Source organism: Octodon degus, unplaced genomic scaffold (assembly GCF_000260255.1).
Source record: "Octodon degus isolate 3935 unplaced genomic scaffold, OctDeg1.0 scaffold00178, whole genome shotgun sequence".
Taxonomy (NCBI): domain Eukaryota; kingdom Metazoa; phylum Chordata; class Mammalia; order Rodentia; family Octodontidae; genus Octodon; species Octodon degus.
Window position 1 is genome coordinate 10,401 of NW_004524754.1, and position 15,400 is coordinate 25,800.

General features: G+C 44.8%; 1 protein-coding gene and 2 pseudogenes across 8 annotated transcripts; 1 reads left to right on the forward strand and 2 right to left on the reverse strand.

Annotated features, from left to right (window-relative positions):
* Positions 1-442: 442 nt before the first annotated feature.
* Positions 443-8,844, reverse strand: LOC111813287 (ral guanine nucleotide dissociation stimulator-like). 7 transcript variants are annotated; one of them, XR_002818587.1, is made up of 4 exons: positions 6,820-6,997; positions 5,964-6,157; positions 5,468-5,718; positions 443-456 (listed from the first exon to the last, which is right to left on the reverse strand). XR_002818587.1 is itself a non-coding variant. In XM_023703773.1 (3 exons), the coding sequence occupies exons 1-3, from the start codon at positions 6,942-6,944 to the stop codon at positions 5,075-5,077; spliced, it is 399 nt and encodes a 132-aa protein (XP_023559541.1). In that variant the 5' UTR covers positions 6,945-6,997; the 3' UTR covers positions 4,496-5,074. The 7 variants fall into 7 exon arrangements, 5 of the variants coding, with proteins under 5 accessions (XP_023559541.1, XP_023559544.1, XP_023559542.1 ...); XR_002818588.1 differs by lacking the exons at positions 443-456; positions 6,820-6,997 and adding an exon at positions 8,652-8,844 and having other exon boundaries at positions 4,496-5,718; XM_023703773.1 differs by lacking the exons at positions 443-456; positions 5,964-6,157 and adding an exon at positions 4,496-5,097.
* Positions 1,185-1,949, forward strand: LOC101585674 (annotated as a pseudogene). The gene has a single exon (XR_001117339.2). The product of XR_001117339.2 is annotated as an alpha-enolase pseudogene (transcript).
* A 4,085-nt stretch (positions 8,845-12,929) lies between the features above and the next one.
* Positions 12,930-13,399, reverse strand: LOC101592386 (annotated as a pseudogene).
* Between the last annotated feature and the right edge of the window lie 2,001 nt (positions 13,400-15,400).

Here is a 15,400-nt window from a genome sequence, read left to right on the forward strand (position 1 = left end):
GAGGAAGCTCTCCCACACACTCACTGGACCTGGGCTAAGACTGGGTCCGGGGTTCCCGGAACACCGCAAAATTCCTACTGGGTGGGAGGGGTGGGTGATGTACTGCGGAGTGGTGGGTGGCGGCCCAAGGGGGTGGGAGAGGGTCTGGCCCACACTGCGCCTGGCCTAGGACTGGTCCCACTGGCGCAGGGTAGCAGGAAGCCCTCCACACACTCGCCGGACCTGGGCTAGGACTGGGTCTGGGGGTTCCAGGAAGTCGGCAGAAATTCCTACTCGGCGGGCGGGGTGGGGGAGGTACTGCGGAGTGGTGAGGGGTGGCCTGAGGGTTGTGGGAGAGGGTCCGGTCCACGCTGCACCTGGGCTGGGACTGGTCCCGCCGGTGCAGGGTAGCAGGAAGCTCTCCACACACTCACCAGACCTGGGCTAGGACTGGGTCTCTGACATTTCTCTGTCTTCCTATCAGTAAGAAAAATTGACATTAGTTTAGTTTTTTATTAGTCTGGTCATTATGAAGTGATAGTTATCATCTGTATTCTCCAGACATATTGATGAATTTAAGCATTTTATATGAATGCTTGTCATTTGGCTTCATGTTGTGTGAGATTTTCTTTATAATCAGCTTTTACCTCTTCGATAATGTATTGCATATGAAAATTTGTGCAAATATACATTAATGGTTTCCATGATACATGTAATTATTACATATATATATATATATATATATATTTCTTTGTATAGTGAATTCTTTGCCATACAGGTATAGGTACAGACTATCTATTTTAAGGTTTCCTGGCAATGCTAGTGATCTTTATTTTTACTATTGGGGATGAACCTCAGGCCACGTACCTGCGAGGCCAGAGCTCTGCCACTAGCAACATCACAGTCTAACACTTTACATGTTCCTTAACTCTTCAAATTTTACCTATTGTCTTGATCTATATTCCTTGCTAGTCATATGAAATATTTCTAGAAATAAAACTACTTTTTCCAAACATCACTTTCTAGTGTATTCCCTAACTTAAGTAATATTTGTTTAAAAAAAAAAAAAAGAAAAAACCTGTCCACGAACTCACCATTCCCAATTAACTTTTTATGCTTTCCTCATGAAAGAAACTTACAAAGTGCAGATCAGCTTATGCCTTGCCTCAGCTTAATCTTCGTCATATTGCTGTATCTTTAATAAGAAACGTGTGCTGAAGAACGTCTTCAAGGAGAAGTACGGCAAGGACACCACCAACGTGGGCGATGAGGGTGGCTTCGCACCCAACATCCTGGAGAATAAGGAAGCCCTGGAGTTGCTGAAGACTGCCATTGGGAAGGCCGGCTACTCGGACAAGGTGGCCATCGGCATGGACGTGGCCGCGTCCGAGTTCTTCAGGTCTGGGAAGTACGACCTGGACTTCAAGTCTCCTGACGACCCCAGTAGGTACATCTCACCCGACCAGCTGGGCGACCTCTACAAGTCCTTCATCAAGGACTACCCAGTGGTGTCCATTGAGGACCCCTTCGACCAGGACAACTGGGGCGCCTGGCAGAAGTTCACGGCCAGTGCTGGCATCCAGGTGGTGGGCGACCACCTCACAGTGACCAACCCCAAGCGTATCGCCAAGGCTGTGAATGAGAAGGCCTGCAACTGCTTGCTGCTCAAAGTCAACCAGATCGGCTCAGTGACCGAGTCCCTGCAAGCATGCAAGCTGGTGCAGTCCAACAGCTGGGGCGTCATGGTGTCCCACCGGTCTGGGGAAATGGAAGACACCTTCATTGCTGACCTGGTGGTGGGACTCAGCACTGGGCAGATCAAGACTGGTGCACCTTGCCGATCCGAGCGCCTGGCCAAGTACAACCAGATCCTCAGAATCGAGGAGGAGCTGGGTAGCAAGGCCAAGTTCACCGGCCGGAACTTCAGAAACCCCCAGAGCAAATAGGCTGCGGCAGGCCAGAGCCTGGGCCTCAGGCCCAGGTAGTTAGGTCCCCTCCTGCCACTGCTTCTGTAGACAGGGCCACCCGGAGCCCTTGACCCCAGCTGTGATCGTCATGCTTGTCACCTTGTGTCCCACAATGTCTGGAGCCCTGTGTGCACCTCAGGCCAGTTCCCAGTGGTTCTGTTGTGAAATAAACCCCAGTGCCCAGGAGAACAAAAAAAAATAAATAAATAAATAAGAAACGTGTGACCTCCACGGAGTTTATACACCAGTGCAAGGACACTCAGGGGTGTTTGTCTACAGGGCGCCAGCTGAGTCTCATCCCTGTCAGGCCCCACTGCAGACTTCAAAGCAGGCACAAGAGACCCAATGCTGCCTGCTATGTGCTAACATCTAAGAAGCCTCCCCAGCCCTCCGCTGCTGGAGGAAGCTTTATTTGTTCTCAAACCGACAGGAAGGTACTTGATGTCCAGTTACCTGGAAGCCCCGTTCCCACACCTACACTTCCTAGCTTTCCACACTTCCCAGACCAGTTGCCCTGGTCGCTTGTGAGGAGCCAGGCTTGAGTCTGGGGCCAGCCAGCCTCACACAAGAGATGATCGAACTGGAGCTGTGCCTGTCCTGAGATCAGAAACATCAGCATCAAACCCCAGTAGCTCCCCTGGATCTGGGGTCCAGGCTGCACAGAGGCCCAGGCATCACCAAGTCCTGCCAGCTAGTCTACGCCAGTCCTATAGCCACGAGGGGCACCAATCCTGGTGCCTCTGAGGTTCTGCAGCTCTAAGAGGGCCTGACCAGTGGCACAGGTGGAAAGGGGCAGGGTGGATGGTCACACAATCTCCAGGGCAGTGAATAGAGACATTTTCTCTGCAGATCTGAAAAGGCATGCCTTCTGGGTTGCAAATGGTTATAGAGGCTTTCCATTAAGCTGTGGGTGGGCCCACAGGGCAGAGGTGGGTGGGGGACCACATCTGTGCACCATGGCCACAGGCACTATCCTGGGCTCTTAAACTGTGTGTGTACTTGTGCTTGCACAGAGAAAGCCTGGGCCTGGTGAGACGTGCCCAGCACAGCAGGCCGCAGCCTGCACTCACTATCACAGCCTCAGTCCCTGACTGAGCTGACCCTACTGGTGACCCAAGTGACAACTAAGTCCAGTTGCCCCATTCTGGGTGTGGCTATAGATGAGCCTCACTGTCTTCCTGGCCCAGGCCACTTGAGAGGTGGCAGGGGCTAGTGAAGGGGCATCTCCTAAAGCCCAGCCCCAACACTCTGCACAGGAGTAACCTGCCCAGCTTTCCAGGAAATAAAGTTAGGCTCCTCTGGCTCCTTCTTGTGATCAGCATTTGCAAATGAGCGATTCAGGGAGAAGGGTTTAATCTGGAATCTTATATACAGAGATGGGCAGTAGCCTGAATTAGGTTTATAGATTATATCACCTTTTCCAGAGTGTTTGCCAAAAACAGCCATGTCCCACACCTAACTACAGCAGTTTAAACCAAATCTGTCCTGAGAAATAAGGAAGAACCTTCCCCAACTCAAGAAAACTGCTGTGCTTTTGAATTCAGGCTGTCAACCTTGCAACTCAGTGAGGCCCTGTCCCAAGAATGTAAAACAGGCTAGGGTTACATTCAATGCATGGGCTCTAGGCTCAATACCCAGTCCAGTGGAAGAGGAGTGAAGAAATGCAGATAAGAACTTGCAAACCATGTTGAAAAATTATTTTGTCTGAAGTCTAGTGGTAATGATTTTATATCTGGAGAGAAAATTCCATTTCATCACGCTATTATATCCTACCTGTGCAATGTGTAAGGCAGACAGCCTGAGTGTGGTGGTGATATGAACACCCAGGACTTCAGAAAAATAAAACACTAATACTACAGCTCTCTCCCATTCCACTGCCCAAGTCTGGCTCTGAGCTAGGAAAAGTACTTCTTCACAGCAGTGTAGGACAGTCCTGATATCCTTTCATCCAAACTTGCATTAGGCAACTGGTATTTTTCATGTTAGCAATTCAAGTAGGCTTGGGCTATAAAGCATCATGGTTTTTAATAGTATTTCTTTTAATAATAATAATAATTATATATATGTATATATATATATTTATATTTATATTTATATTTATATTTATATTTATAGTGTGTGTGTGTGTGTGTGTGTGTGTAACAGGGAATTGAGTTCAGGCCCTTGCACTTGTGAGGGAAGCACTTATTCCACTGAGCCATCTCCCTGGTAATTGTATTTCTTTAATGGGATTTTAGCTGGGTTTTTTTTATGGCTAATTATGGTGAATTTCATCTTTTCGTAAGGGTTTCTATAGGTCACTAAATTGCCAAACTGACCTGAAGCTTATGACTCTTGCCTCGGTATCGCATCAGGGTAATACACTGACAGGTTGCCCCACCACACTCAGCCTCAACATGTTTATTTAGCTATTTATTAAATTGTATTTCATTTCTTTTGCCTCTTTTCTAACAACACTTTTTTATTTTAAGGTTTGGGAAACTTTATACAATACATGCTACACATTTCTATCTTCACTGTAAAGTTCTTCACATAGATTGTCTAGTTCATGGTGCTGGCTCACCAAGAGCTCTAAGGGAGAGGAGCAGCCTCCTGCAGAACTTCTCCCAGGTCTCCACCTGGCCCTGGGTGGTGCTGACTCCAAGCCCTGGGAGGGAGGTATGGTTCCTCCAGACTCTGCAGAGCTCCTAATGAAGAAGGACTCTATGAGGGATTTTGAGCTCTTGGCCCTGAATGAGCCCCCTTCCCAATCCCTCAGATTCGCATAGATCCCCCTTGGAGGAGAAGGAAGGGCTAAGAAAGCCCAAGATATCAGCTAGCCCCAAGGAGAGGGCCAGTACGGACAACTGGAACATGAGAGTCCAGGCCACAGCAGCCCTGGGAAGGAGAGCCTGAAGTCTATGCGGAGCTCAGGACTCAGAACTTGGAACACATGAAGAGTGGTCCCAAGCCCCTCCTGAAGTTGACCCCGGGCCCCTGGGAATCTAGTACTCCACAAAACCTGGGTGCAGGCCAAGGTTGCCAGGATGCAGTGCCTGAGCACACTGTTGGCAATGCTCTGGGTCACACTCGAGAGCTGAATGAAAGTGGTGGAGATGGTGGCAGCCTGGGGCTCCTTGGGTATTTTCTCACACTGCATCCAAGTGGAATCCTGCAATGGGGAGAGTACATTTTTTTAAGTACTACTGGGGCTTGCCTCAGACCACCGTATCCCAAGCAAGGAGGGCGACCATGGATCAGGCCTGAAGCTCAGGAAGTCAGGACTGTGGCCAAGGCCTAATGGGAAATTCTGGTTCTGTTTCTCTGCCATTGAGGATGTCTTATGTAACAGTGAACCTGTTGTGTACAAGATGGAGCTAAGAATTGAACAAAGGAACCAGAACAGCAGGTCTTGATGGCAGATGCCTGAAAGGAGGCCATGCATTCTTTTCCTTCTGAGCACAGCCAATTCCCATGTCCCTCAACATACCCACAACCAGGTCAGGAGAGACCACCATCCTGTGAGGCTTTCATCTACTCACCCTGCGTTTCATGGTCATGGGTGCAGTCCAGACTGGCACCACTGGTACAAGTGCTCCTGCTCTGGATGGCTCCAGCTCCACAGTCACAGTTATGCTCATTTTCTTCTTTTGAAAAATAGACCTTGGGGGCTTTAAGGGTACACATGGCACTGCAGCTGTCAGGGAAGCTGACTCTCACGCCAGCATGGGTTGTGGATCGGCCTCTGGATTGGAAGCTGCTGCCTGAGCTGATTCTTGCTCTCCAGTTGGAACTGGAACAGGTGATGGTGCCAGAGAGAAGGTGGCCAAAATCAATCACTTGCTCAGAAACATTCCCTTCCTAGCCAAAAATCATCCAACCCTGAATGGAAAAGAGGTATGCTCCCACAGTGTTTCACTGCCTCTGGGGTCTGAGGCTCACGTTTGGGCCTGGCCTATCCCAGCCAGGAGCCCCCTCCTCTTGGGTCCAGAACACTCTCCTCTTCTGCTCTGGTGACCCCATCCCAGCCCTCCTCACCCTCACTCATGGCTCGCATGGTCTCCTGGTCTTCCAGCTGCGTCACTAGAAGGTACACACAGTGCTCCAAGTCTGAGCCAGGCATGTGCAAATGCACATACTCCACCAGCTGCTTGAGGCATACGAACTCCGGTGGCTGATTGAACTGGTCTGCGTAGTTTTCAAACCATATGTCAAAGATGGTAGAGATGGCACTGAGGGCAGATGGGTGGGCAGTGTCAAGAAACCCAGCCAAACTACAGGAAACCTCCACCGAAAGGAGCCCTAGATCAACTACTCCCCTTCTTCAGAGAAGCCCACATGTACTGCTCTGCAAACATGGGGGGTCCCTTAGTCAGTGGATGGTAAGCTTGTCAGTGGGTTTTGCTACCACCCACAATGACTCTGATGACACATCGACCTGCAGTTCATGCTGGCAGGCTGTCTCCATCTCTGAGGCACCTGTGGGTCTTCTCCTCACATCCACGTGCCTACTGAGGGGTGCAGCCACCCCTTACATTTACCAAGTTGCCTGGAAACTACTGCCAAAGTAGTAAGGCCAGGTATGAACATGCTGCTCCCCAAACAGCCACTGTGCCCTAGTGAGGGGTGGGGTGGGCACACATGGTTGGAATGTGCTCTGGTGGGGATGAATCTTCACAGGATTTCACACAAAGCCATGGGCTCCCCTCTGTTCCCTGGTCTAGGACCCCACACAGTGCTCTTATATTCTCTTCCTGCAAAGAAAGCCCCTGACCTCAGCCCTCCAGCAGGAAGGCCAAGTAGTGGAGCTGAGGTTTGCCCCCCTCCATATCACACCTCCACAGTTCCCCACTCTGCACACAGAAGCTTCCCTCTTGAGCCAAAGCCCACTCACTTTTTCAGTATATCCAGAGGCCCGCCACTCTTGCTGGACTGATGGAGGTTTTGGCCATACACAGAGGCCATGACACTATCACATCTGTAGTCAGCAAAATAAAATGGTACTTTAGGTGTGAGCATCCCTCCTTAGGGACAACTGGCTTCTCCAAACTTCCTCAAGATGAAGACTTAACTGTCACCCCCTCTTCTCCATAACCCAGATGAAAGCAGGGAACATAAGGATTCTGCCAAGGAACTCAAGCCCCATAGCGAGCAAGCCTGAAGTGCTGTCCTCTTTTCTTTTGTACCCTCTCCCCTCTCCACCTTCCTATGAAAGATCTTGCACACCTAGACACTGTCAGTTGATTTGAGGCTGAGTCAGCACCTCCATTCCATTCGAGTAAGATTTGAAGAAAGCCTTTCTCTTTTTCCCAAAAGTAAATGCCTTCCTTTGGTTAGCCCAGGAGTGAGCAGGTGGACCTGACAGGCTGGTAACCCACCAACCCTAACCTCTAATGGCTTCTTGTGTCTTCTTGTGCCACTACTCTAACCCAGAGATAAAGCCTAGGAGAGAAGGTAATTTCCTTAGCTCTGAAGTGGCACGTTGCTCAGTAACATGCCTATATACGATGAAGGGGTCATATTTGGGTGTGCCATGAGGGAACTCAACCATCTCCTTCTGAGATATCTCCTTGGGCCCCAGCCCCTTCAGTATACCCCCAGGGCTTCCACTCTGCCTGCATCCAAGACAGGAGTCTCCCCAGATGGAGTCCTGAGCCTCCCTTACAGATGGTGAATGTGCTCCACAGCTTCATGTAAAAGAAAACCAAAACTGAGGGATTCTCTGTGTTAATGAAGGGGACTGTCACACCAAGGGAAGCATGACACTAGGTGACTCATGTATGCAACAAGCCCAGCATAGACATTCTCGGGCTCCTTTGTTCCTGACCACACTGTACAGATCCTTCTATGAGCACCCTAGTTTCCACACAACATACAGGATCATTGAGTGATTCCAGATGGTACTGAGCTCCCCTAGTCTAGCAGATGGTGCACAAACCTTTGCAATAGCAGATCCAGCACTGCTGCATGGTACCAAATGTTTGGTAGATTTTAAAAAAACTTCTGGAGGAATAAGTGATTCCCTTTATGTGCAGATGGCACAAGAGAGTTGACCATAGTCTCCCTTACATCAGCCTTCAGAAGTTCAAGGCAAGCTTGAGTATCCACAGTCTGACCTGCCCCGTTTTCACCCTGCAGAGGGACCATGGAAACAGTAGTTGTATTAATCACATGTCTGTCTATGGAACCAGTATGCTACACAATTTCAGAGGAGGAGAGGCTTACTTGGGCTCACAGTTTTAGAGAGTTTAGTACATGTTTGGCAGACTCAAGGCAGAAATTCCAAGATCCAGGGGAATGGCAGAGGAAAGTGGTTCCACAAGCAGCCAGAAAGCAGAAAGGGAAAGAACAGAGGAGACTGGGGCAAAATATACTCTCCAGAGTCACAGCTACAGTGAGCCTCCTCCTCCACTTCGGCCCCAATTCCTAAGAAGACATTTGGCGATGGCATCATAGTGCATTAGTCCATCGATGAATGTGTCACCCACACAATCTCATCACCTCCAAAGGCCTCACCTCTAAGTACATGAGACATATGGGGTCATTTTATTTTTAAACTGCACCTTAAAAATGGTCAAATGACTGCTACATGGTAAGAGAACACCACAGATTTTGTGTTGACCCTCATTGATGTGCATACACGCGCACACACACACACACACACACACACACGGAGGTTTTGGACCCACACAGGGAAATCAGAGCAGTGTGCTGGCCTTTGCTAACCTGTCCTCGGCTACTGTGTGCCCCACTTTGACTCCTCTGAGAGAAGGACTACAGGCAGCTGATTAGTCAGGCACCCCAGTTTCTCCAGTTATGACTGAGTCCTCCTCTGTGAGGTCTCCTAGGGCCTGAGCCTTGGGAAGTCCGGAAGCAACAACAAAACATCTTCACATGTCCTATGTCTCCAGACAAGTGAGCAGGCGTCAGTTAGTTCTGTTATATACTGCTCAGCAATATAACACTACCTCATCGTGAAGTAAGTGAGGTCATCGACTGGGGTCTCCTTAACTGAACTTTTCCTCATACTGGACATCAAATAGCCCTGGGGCTGCTGGCTACCCCCGACCAACACCAGTACACAATCAGAAAAACACACTGACATAAAAGCACTTGAGAGCCAGGGAGATGGCTCAGCGGAATAAGCGCTTCCCTGGCAAGCACAAGGGCCTGAGTTCAATCCCCGGTTCTGACAAAACAAACAAACAAAAAAAGATTATATTTTAAAGGCCCTCCCTGTGGAGGAATGGTGCAGAAGCCTGGCTTTGGAGTAGGAAGGGGGATTGCTCCACAGCAGTGAATCACTCTTCACCCAGCTCCACCAAGAGAATCCAGCTCCTGTGGACAGGTGAATTTCTTCAGCAAGCCTTCGGTGGCTGGAAGTGTGACCCCAGTCTGTTATAAACTGCTTCAGTTTGTACAAAAAAAAAAAAAAAGCACTTGACCCACCCTCCCCAGGTAGGCAGGGCTTAGCTATCACCCAAGGAAAAAGATGGACCCTGTCAAGCTTACTCAGGATTAGCTTTAGATGTTAGGGTTTAGGACTAGATGTTAGGGTTAACCTTTGTTGTGACGGTCAGAGTTGGATTTACATGTTAGAGTCAGAATGAGGGGTTAGGATTCAGAGTTAGGGTTTAAGGTAAAGGCTCAGTGTTCCATGAAGGGTTATGATGTAAGGGTGTGGCTAGGGGTTAGGTCCTGGTTTAGAGCTACTGTGTTATGATTACAGTTAGGTTTGCATTAGAGTTAGATTTATGTGTTATTGTTTGAGTCATTGAGACAACTACATCATGCTTTAGTGCTAGGGCATTGGTTAAAATGGGGTTAGAGTTAGAAGTTAAGATCTATGCTGACAGCCTTTGGTTTTCCTTAAATGTTACATTTAGGGGTTAGGGTTAGAATTATCTTCATGGCTATATTGGTAATAAAATGAGAAGTTTGACTAAATTTGGAAACATACAAGATTTTCAACTTTCAATAATTCTTTGTCATTCCTAAAATTTAAATCCCCCGAATACACCTTCAGCAATATAAATATTTAAAATCATTTATATGCATACTGCTATTTTTCTCCTTTCACAGTTTTTGCAAAGCGTCATCATGGAAGTTGATTTTCAGCATCCTTTTAACTTTTTTTAGATAATCTCATTCTAGAATATTAAATCACCACAGTTACAAAATCTATTTACATTTTTCTATTCTTTGAATGCACTTTTGTGCCAGAACTCTGACTGTACCTCTCGCTGCTGAAGGGTATGCATGGCTAGTAAGTATGTAAGAAATGGAAACTTAAAGTGGCCAATTTTGAGGACAAAGTAATTAATTCTAAGTGGAAAATTGCCTAATAGCCTGTTCATGTGACAAAGTTCCTGCATCCAGGTCCCTATGCAAATGGTACCATAACAGAGAGATAAACTAGTAAGAAAGCCTTTATTGAAAAATGTAAATGTAGGTACAAAAGGAAAATGAAAGGCCTAGAATGACCCATTTTCATAATAAGATAGCTAGAGCTAAGTGGAAAGGGAATAACTGCAAGGTCACATAAAATCTCTAAACAGACACACCTGTTCTTTGGAAAGTCCAAAAGTAAAGAACAGAAGGTCTTATGAAGAAATCCAAACTCAAATTGTTAGAAGGACTAGGAAACTGCCTTAGCAGGAGAGACACAGGCAATGTCCAGGAAAGGCTATTGCCCTTGTGGGACTCAGCCACTGAGCTAAAAGGGAAGGAGAGGGAACCTGCATGCTGGGAGAGAATGAGCTGTCACCATGATGCGTAGTGTAGGTGAGCTTGCACCACAGACACCAGCCTCGCAAGACTGAATTAAAGCTTCGCTTTGGCTGCTCTTCCCGTCTCTGAGTACATCTGTTAGGGCTGGAAAAGTGAAGGTATTTCTCACAAGACTAGGTCAGTGATAAGGAGTCAAATCAACCATCAGAATTTAATTCAAGGGGCTGGTGAGATGGCTCAGTGGTCTAAAGCACCTACTTAGAACAAGTTTAGCAAAACACATGGACCGCGGGTCAATCCCCAGCACCACATGCCAGCCAGCCCCGCCCCCCTGGTGGGCTGAGCTGGCCACACACACACGCACACACGCAAAAATAAATAAATAAAAATTTTTAAAAAAGGAATTTAATTCAAGGAGCTGGGGAGATAGCTCAGTGGAATAAGTGCTTCCCTGGCAAGCTCAAGGGCCTGAGTTCAATCCCCAGTTCTGCCAAAATAAAAATAAAAATTAAAAAAAAGAATTTAATTCAACAAAGCCACTCTTTCGAAAATGTATGGAAGAACCATTTTGTATCTTTATCTACAAAATGGATAGGACAGATATACAGCTACTTTCTCTTAATTCAATAAGAAAGATTTGTATTAATAGCATTTGTACAGGATATGATATCTGCATCTTGTACTATGAATAAAGTTTTATAAATAAAATTAATTTAAAGAATAACAAAAATGTTCAGGTATAAGTTGAAATAGAGTGTGTGAGGTGTGAGGTGTGAATTTACATTTTCTGTGTAATGAACAGCTTTTTAGATAATAATCCCAGGATATGGCCACAGCGTAAGAAAAAATATATAATGATGTTAACATATATGTGTTATTACTTCAAGACAAAATATGTAAAGCTCTTATCTTGACTCATATATTATTTTGTATTATTTAATTTTGTCCAAATGTCCTTAATTAAAACCAAAATGAACTAAGATTATCAAATACTACCAACTAACTGTATAATAAACAAGCTAGTGTTTGAAATCCTGTGACCATGTCTTAAAATAAAATTTTTTGTCCTCAAAGATATCATTTATTATATTTTGCATTATCCTCACAATCTTTCTAGATAGGCATACATAATATAGAAACACTGTATGAAAAATCTCGTATATTGAAGCTAGAATTTTACTTTTCCAAACCATTGTAAGATAAGAAAAATGTAGTCTCTCACACGCACATTACCACATTCTCTCTAGTAGTCTGCATATCTTACAGTATCACATATTTATGTATATGGCAGTTGGAAATAAGAGAATACCTTTTGGTTTTCTATACTAGGTTACAAGTTTTAGAAGTCCTGAACCTAGTACAAGAAAAATCTTCATTTGAAACCTCAGAGTAGTCTCTTTACAATCTAAATTATATTTTTTGGAAAGTCAAGATATTTGCTTTGTTCTATTTATTTCTTTAAGGGATGGGGAAGAGGTTTTAAAAAAAAAAAAAAAGTTCTCTGTTTCCAAAAGCTTTCCCAAAGACCAGGGATTCATTTTCATGACACAACAATATCCTCAAAGCTTCTATGACAATCTCAATTCAAATACCTATGTTTTCTGAAATCCAGTGTATTTATCTGGACATGTTCTTGTTTACATATGAAAGAAAGGAACCAGCACTTTGGCTTCAAAAGCAAATTTATAATTACAAATCTAACTTGCCTTTGATAAGGGACCACTCAGCTAAGACAGCCTCAATCATTATATCTAAGGAAACTGGAATTAATTAAGGGACTGCTGCTTCAAATAACTATGCCTCCAATAAGGGAAGGAGAGAGGAATTCCAAGTCCATACACCACTTTCAGAACTAAATATCAACAATCTCATTCTTTCAATATCTATAAATAAAGTAAATGAAGGAAAGAAGAATTACATGAATGTTAAAAAGTACATAGAAAACTCAATGCTTTTCATTACATTTGTCACTTACTACATTACAATAAAATGCTTGTAAGAAAATAATCACGTAAAACAAAAGGGTAGTTATGGTTCAGAAGCTTTTGAGAGCTGGGCAGGACGGTACACTCCGGTAATCCCAGCACATGGAGGCTGAGGCAGGGGGATCACGGTGAGTTCAAGGCCAGCCTAACTTGCACAGTGAGACTCTGTCTCAAGACCAAAAAAAAGTTCTCCAGAGCGTGCAAATGATACATTCCAGGAGCACTTGGGACACTGACGCAGGATCACTGTGAGTTTGAGGCCAGCCTGAACTTCACAGCTGAAACCCTGTCCCAAAAAAGAAGGGAAAGAAAGAATGAGGATCACTTGCCCTGACTTAAATTTAATCCCCTGTCCTGAAACAGATCACTCTGCAAGCTCAACATCTACACTGGGCCTTGAGAAGTCAAAGCAGAAAGTAAAATTATACAAAGCCAGAAATTCCATCAATACATCTAGACAGATGTTTGCTTGTAGTTTTTGGTATCCAAAACTTTTTTTCCACACATCTCACAGATGCCTTTCTTGTAAGCACAGCCCTGGCAGTAGTGGGACCCTGGCTGGTGCACAGAGCTTTTACAAATTCTGCAAGTGGAGAACTTATTCTTTCCATATGGATCGAATCTTGCCTTTTTTGAAGTCAATGCTTTATTTTCATTCAGTTTTCTTCCACCACTTTCTGTGGTATTTCTCGAACCATCTTTCCATGTGTCCGGTGTAATAACAGTACCAAGTTTCTTTTCACATTTTTCGCACTCCATCCTCGTGCCTATTAGCCCCTCAGCCACAGAAGGTCCAGCAGCTCGAAAACATCAACACTGTAGGCGCACAGGGCTCCCCTTCTGGCTACCTATTTTAGAGTAGTTTTACAAGTACATAAAAACTGTGAATGAAGTGCAGATTTCTCCTGCAGGTTTATTTCTCATGTAGTTTCTTGTTTTCTTAACATCTAACCCTAACCCAAAGCAAGGTGCTTGAAGTAGCAAGAAAGAGAAAAAACAATGTGGACTGGCTTAACAAGATGTAACAATCATTAATGGGTTTAAAGTGATAACATTTATGAGCTGTAGTTCAAAACATCCAAATATTGTTGTGCAGTTTATGCAATGAAACACAGTAATTTCCAGCTTCCAGAAACAAATGCAGCTACATTCCCCACTGAGCTGACATGGCGGCTTCTCAGGATGCCAGGACGTTGCAGGCTTCCTTGTGTAGTCCGGATACAGGAGGAGGCCACAGCACATGAGGGTGGCTGCTCTGCTAACCAGGCCCAGCTCAGTGGGCAGGATGTTTGTAGGTTTATCATTTGGCACATTTTCTATTAAAAGCACACATGACTTACAAGGAGAAGAAATTTTTGTTATAAAACATTTAGTTAAGCAACTTCCATATTAAGTAAAAAGTGCAGAAAGAATTGTGATCTTTTAGGTAGATAAGTGTTTTGCAGGCCTTTGGTTGTATTAAAAAAATGCTACAATGTTGCAAGATACACAATTTCCCCAATTTACACAATTATGCCCAATTTAACAGAGAAAGCTATAGAGCCAATTAATCTCATTTCTGAAGAAACTGGTAAAGTGCTACATAAGACACATGAGTCAGTGGCTACGATGCAGAACTTTCTTATGAATTCAAAAGATCTATAAATCATGAGAGAAGATGCCCTGGGTTGACTCACTAAAGCATTGGAGCACCCACGTTATCCACCTGTGTTCCTTCTAGTGTATTGGTAACGGAAGTAAATCAGACCCACAGGTGCAAACATTGTACTGTCTTGCTAGTATGAGAACCTGAAAGAGTAAATAAAATATGAAAGGTGCAATAGACACTGTGAAAGAAAGAGAATCTGTTTGATGACAAGGGGGAAAAAATGGGATGCAGAAAGGACAAAAGAAAGAAAGAAAAATAATATAGTTACGTATAGATGCAGGAGAGCTTGGATAACTGTACTGCTGATCTCTGCTGGTCTATTGAAAGGAGTGACTAGTGCTTAATTTCTTTTAGTCTTTTCTTCTCCATTTTAATTTCTTATACCTTTTTTAACCAATTTTGTATGTTTACATCTGATAACCTAAACAACTACATTGAAGGTAATATTATGCAATACAACAATCATTGTCAAATTCCTATTATTTTGTTTAATGAAATTTTGTATCATTTCTATTTTTTTTTCTACTTTTTTTCTTTTGGTGGTACCAGGGATCAAACTCAGGTCCTTGCACTTGCCGGGCAAGCACTTATTCCACTGAGCTATCTCCCCGGCCCCTACCATTTTGTATTTTTTAAAAAATAAAAGTAAGTCTTCCTTTGCCAAAGCCTTCTCCCTTCAGGACACAAAAAAACAAGGTCACGAGCTGTGTGAGGACAATGAAGACTCCTGTTCTACTATGTGCAGGCTCCAACAAGCAACATCTCTCACAGATCTGGCAACTGGCCAAGTCTCACTCATTTCTTCACAAGCCCAGTGCATAGGTCCAGAGACAGAACCAGATCAAACCAAACCAAACCCAAGACATGCCCTGGGAGGCAGGCGATTGGCATTCACAGAGACCGTTCCTTTGTTCTAATGGCTTTGAGCATCACACTGTTATGACATGTGGACAGAATGCATATAGAACAAGTATGTCTCTACACATGGACCTTAGAAAAGGTTTATCTAGGGGCCGGGGAGATGGCTCAGTAGAATAAATGCTTCCCTGGTAAGTGCAAGGGCCTGAGTTCAATCCCCAGTTCTGCCAATAATAATAATAATAATAATAATA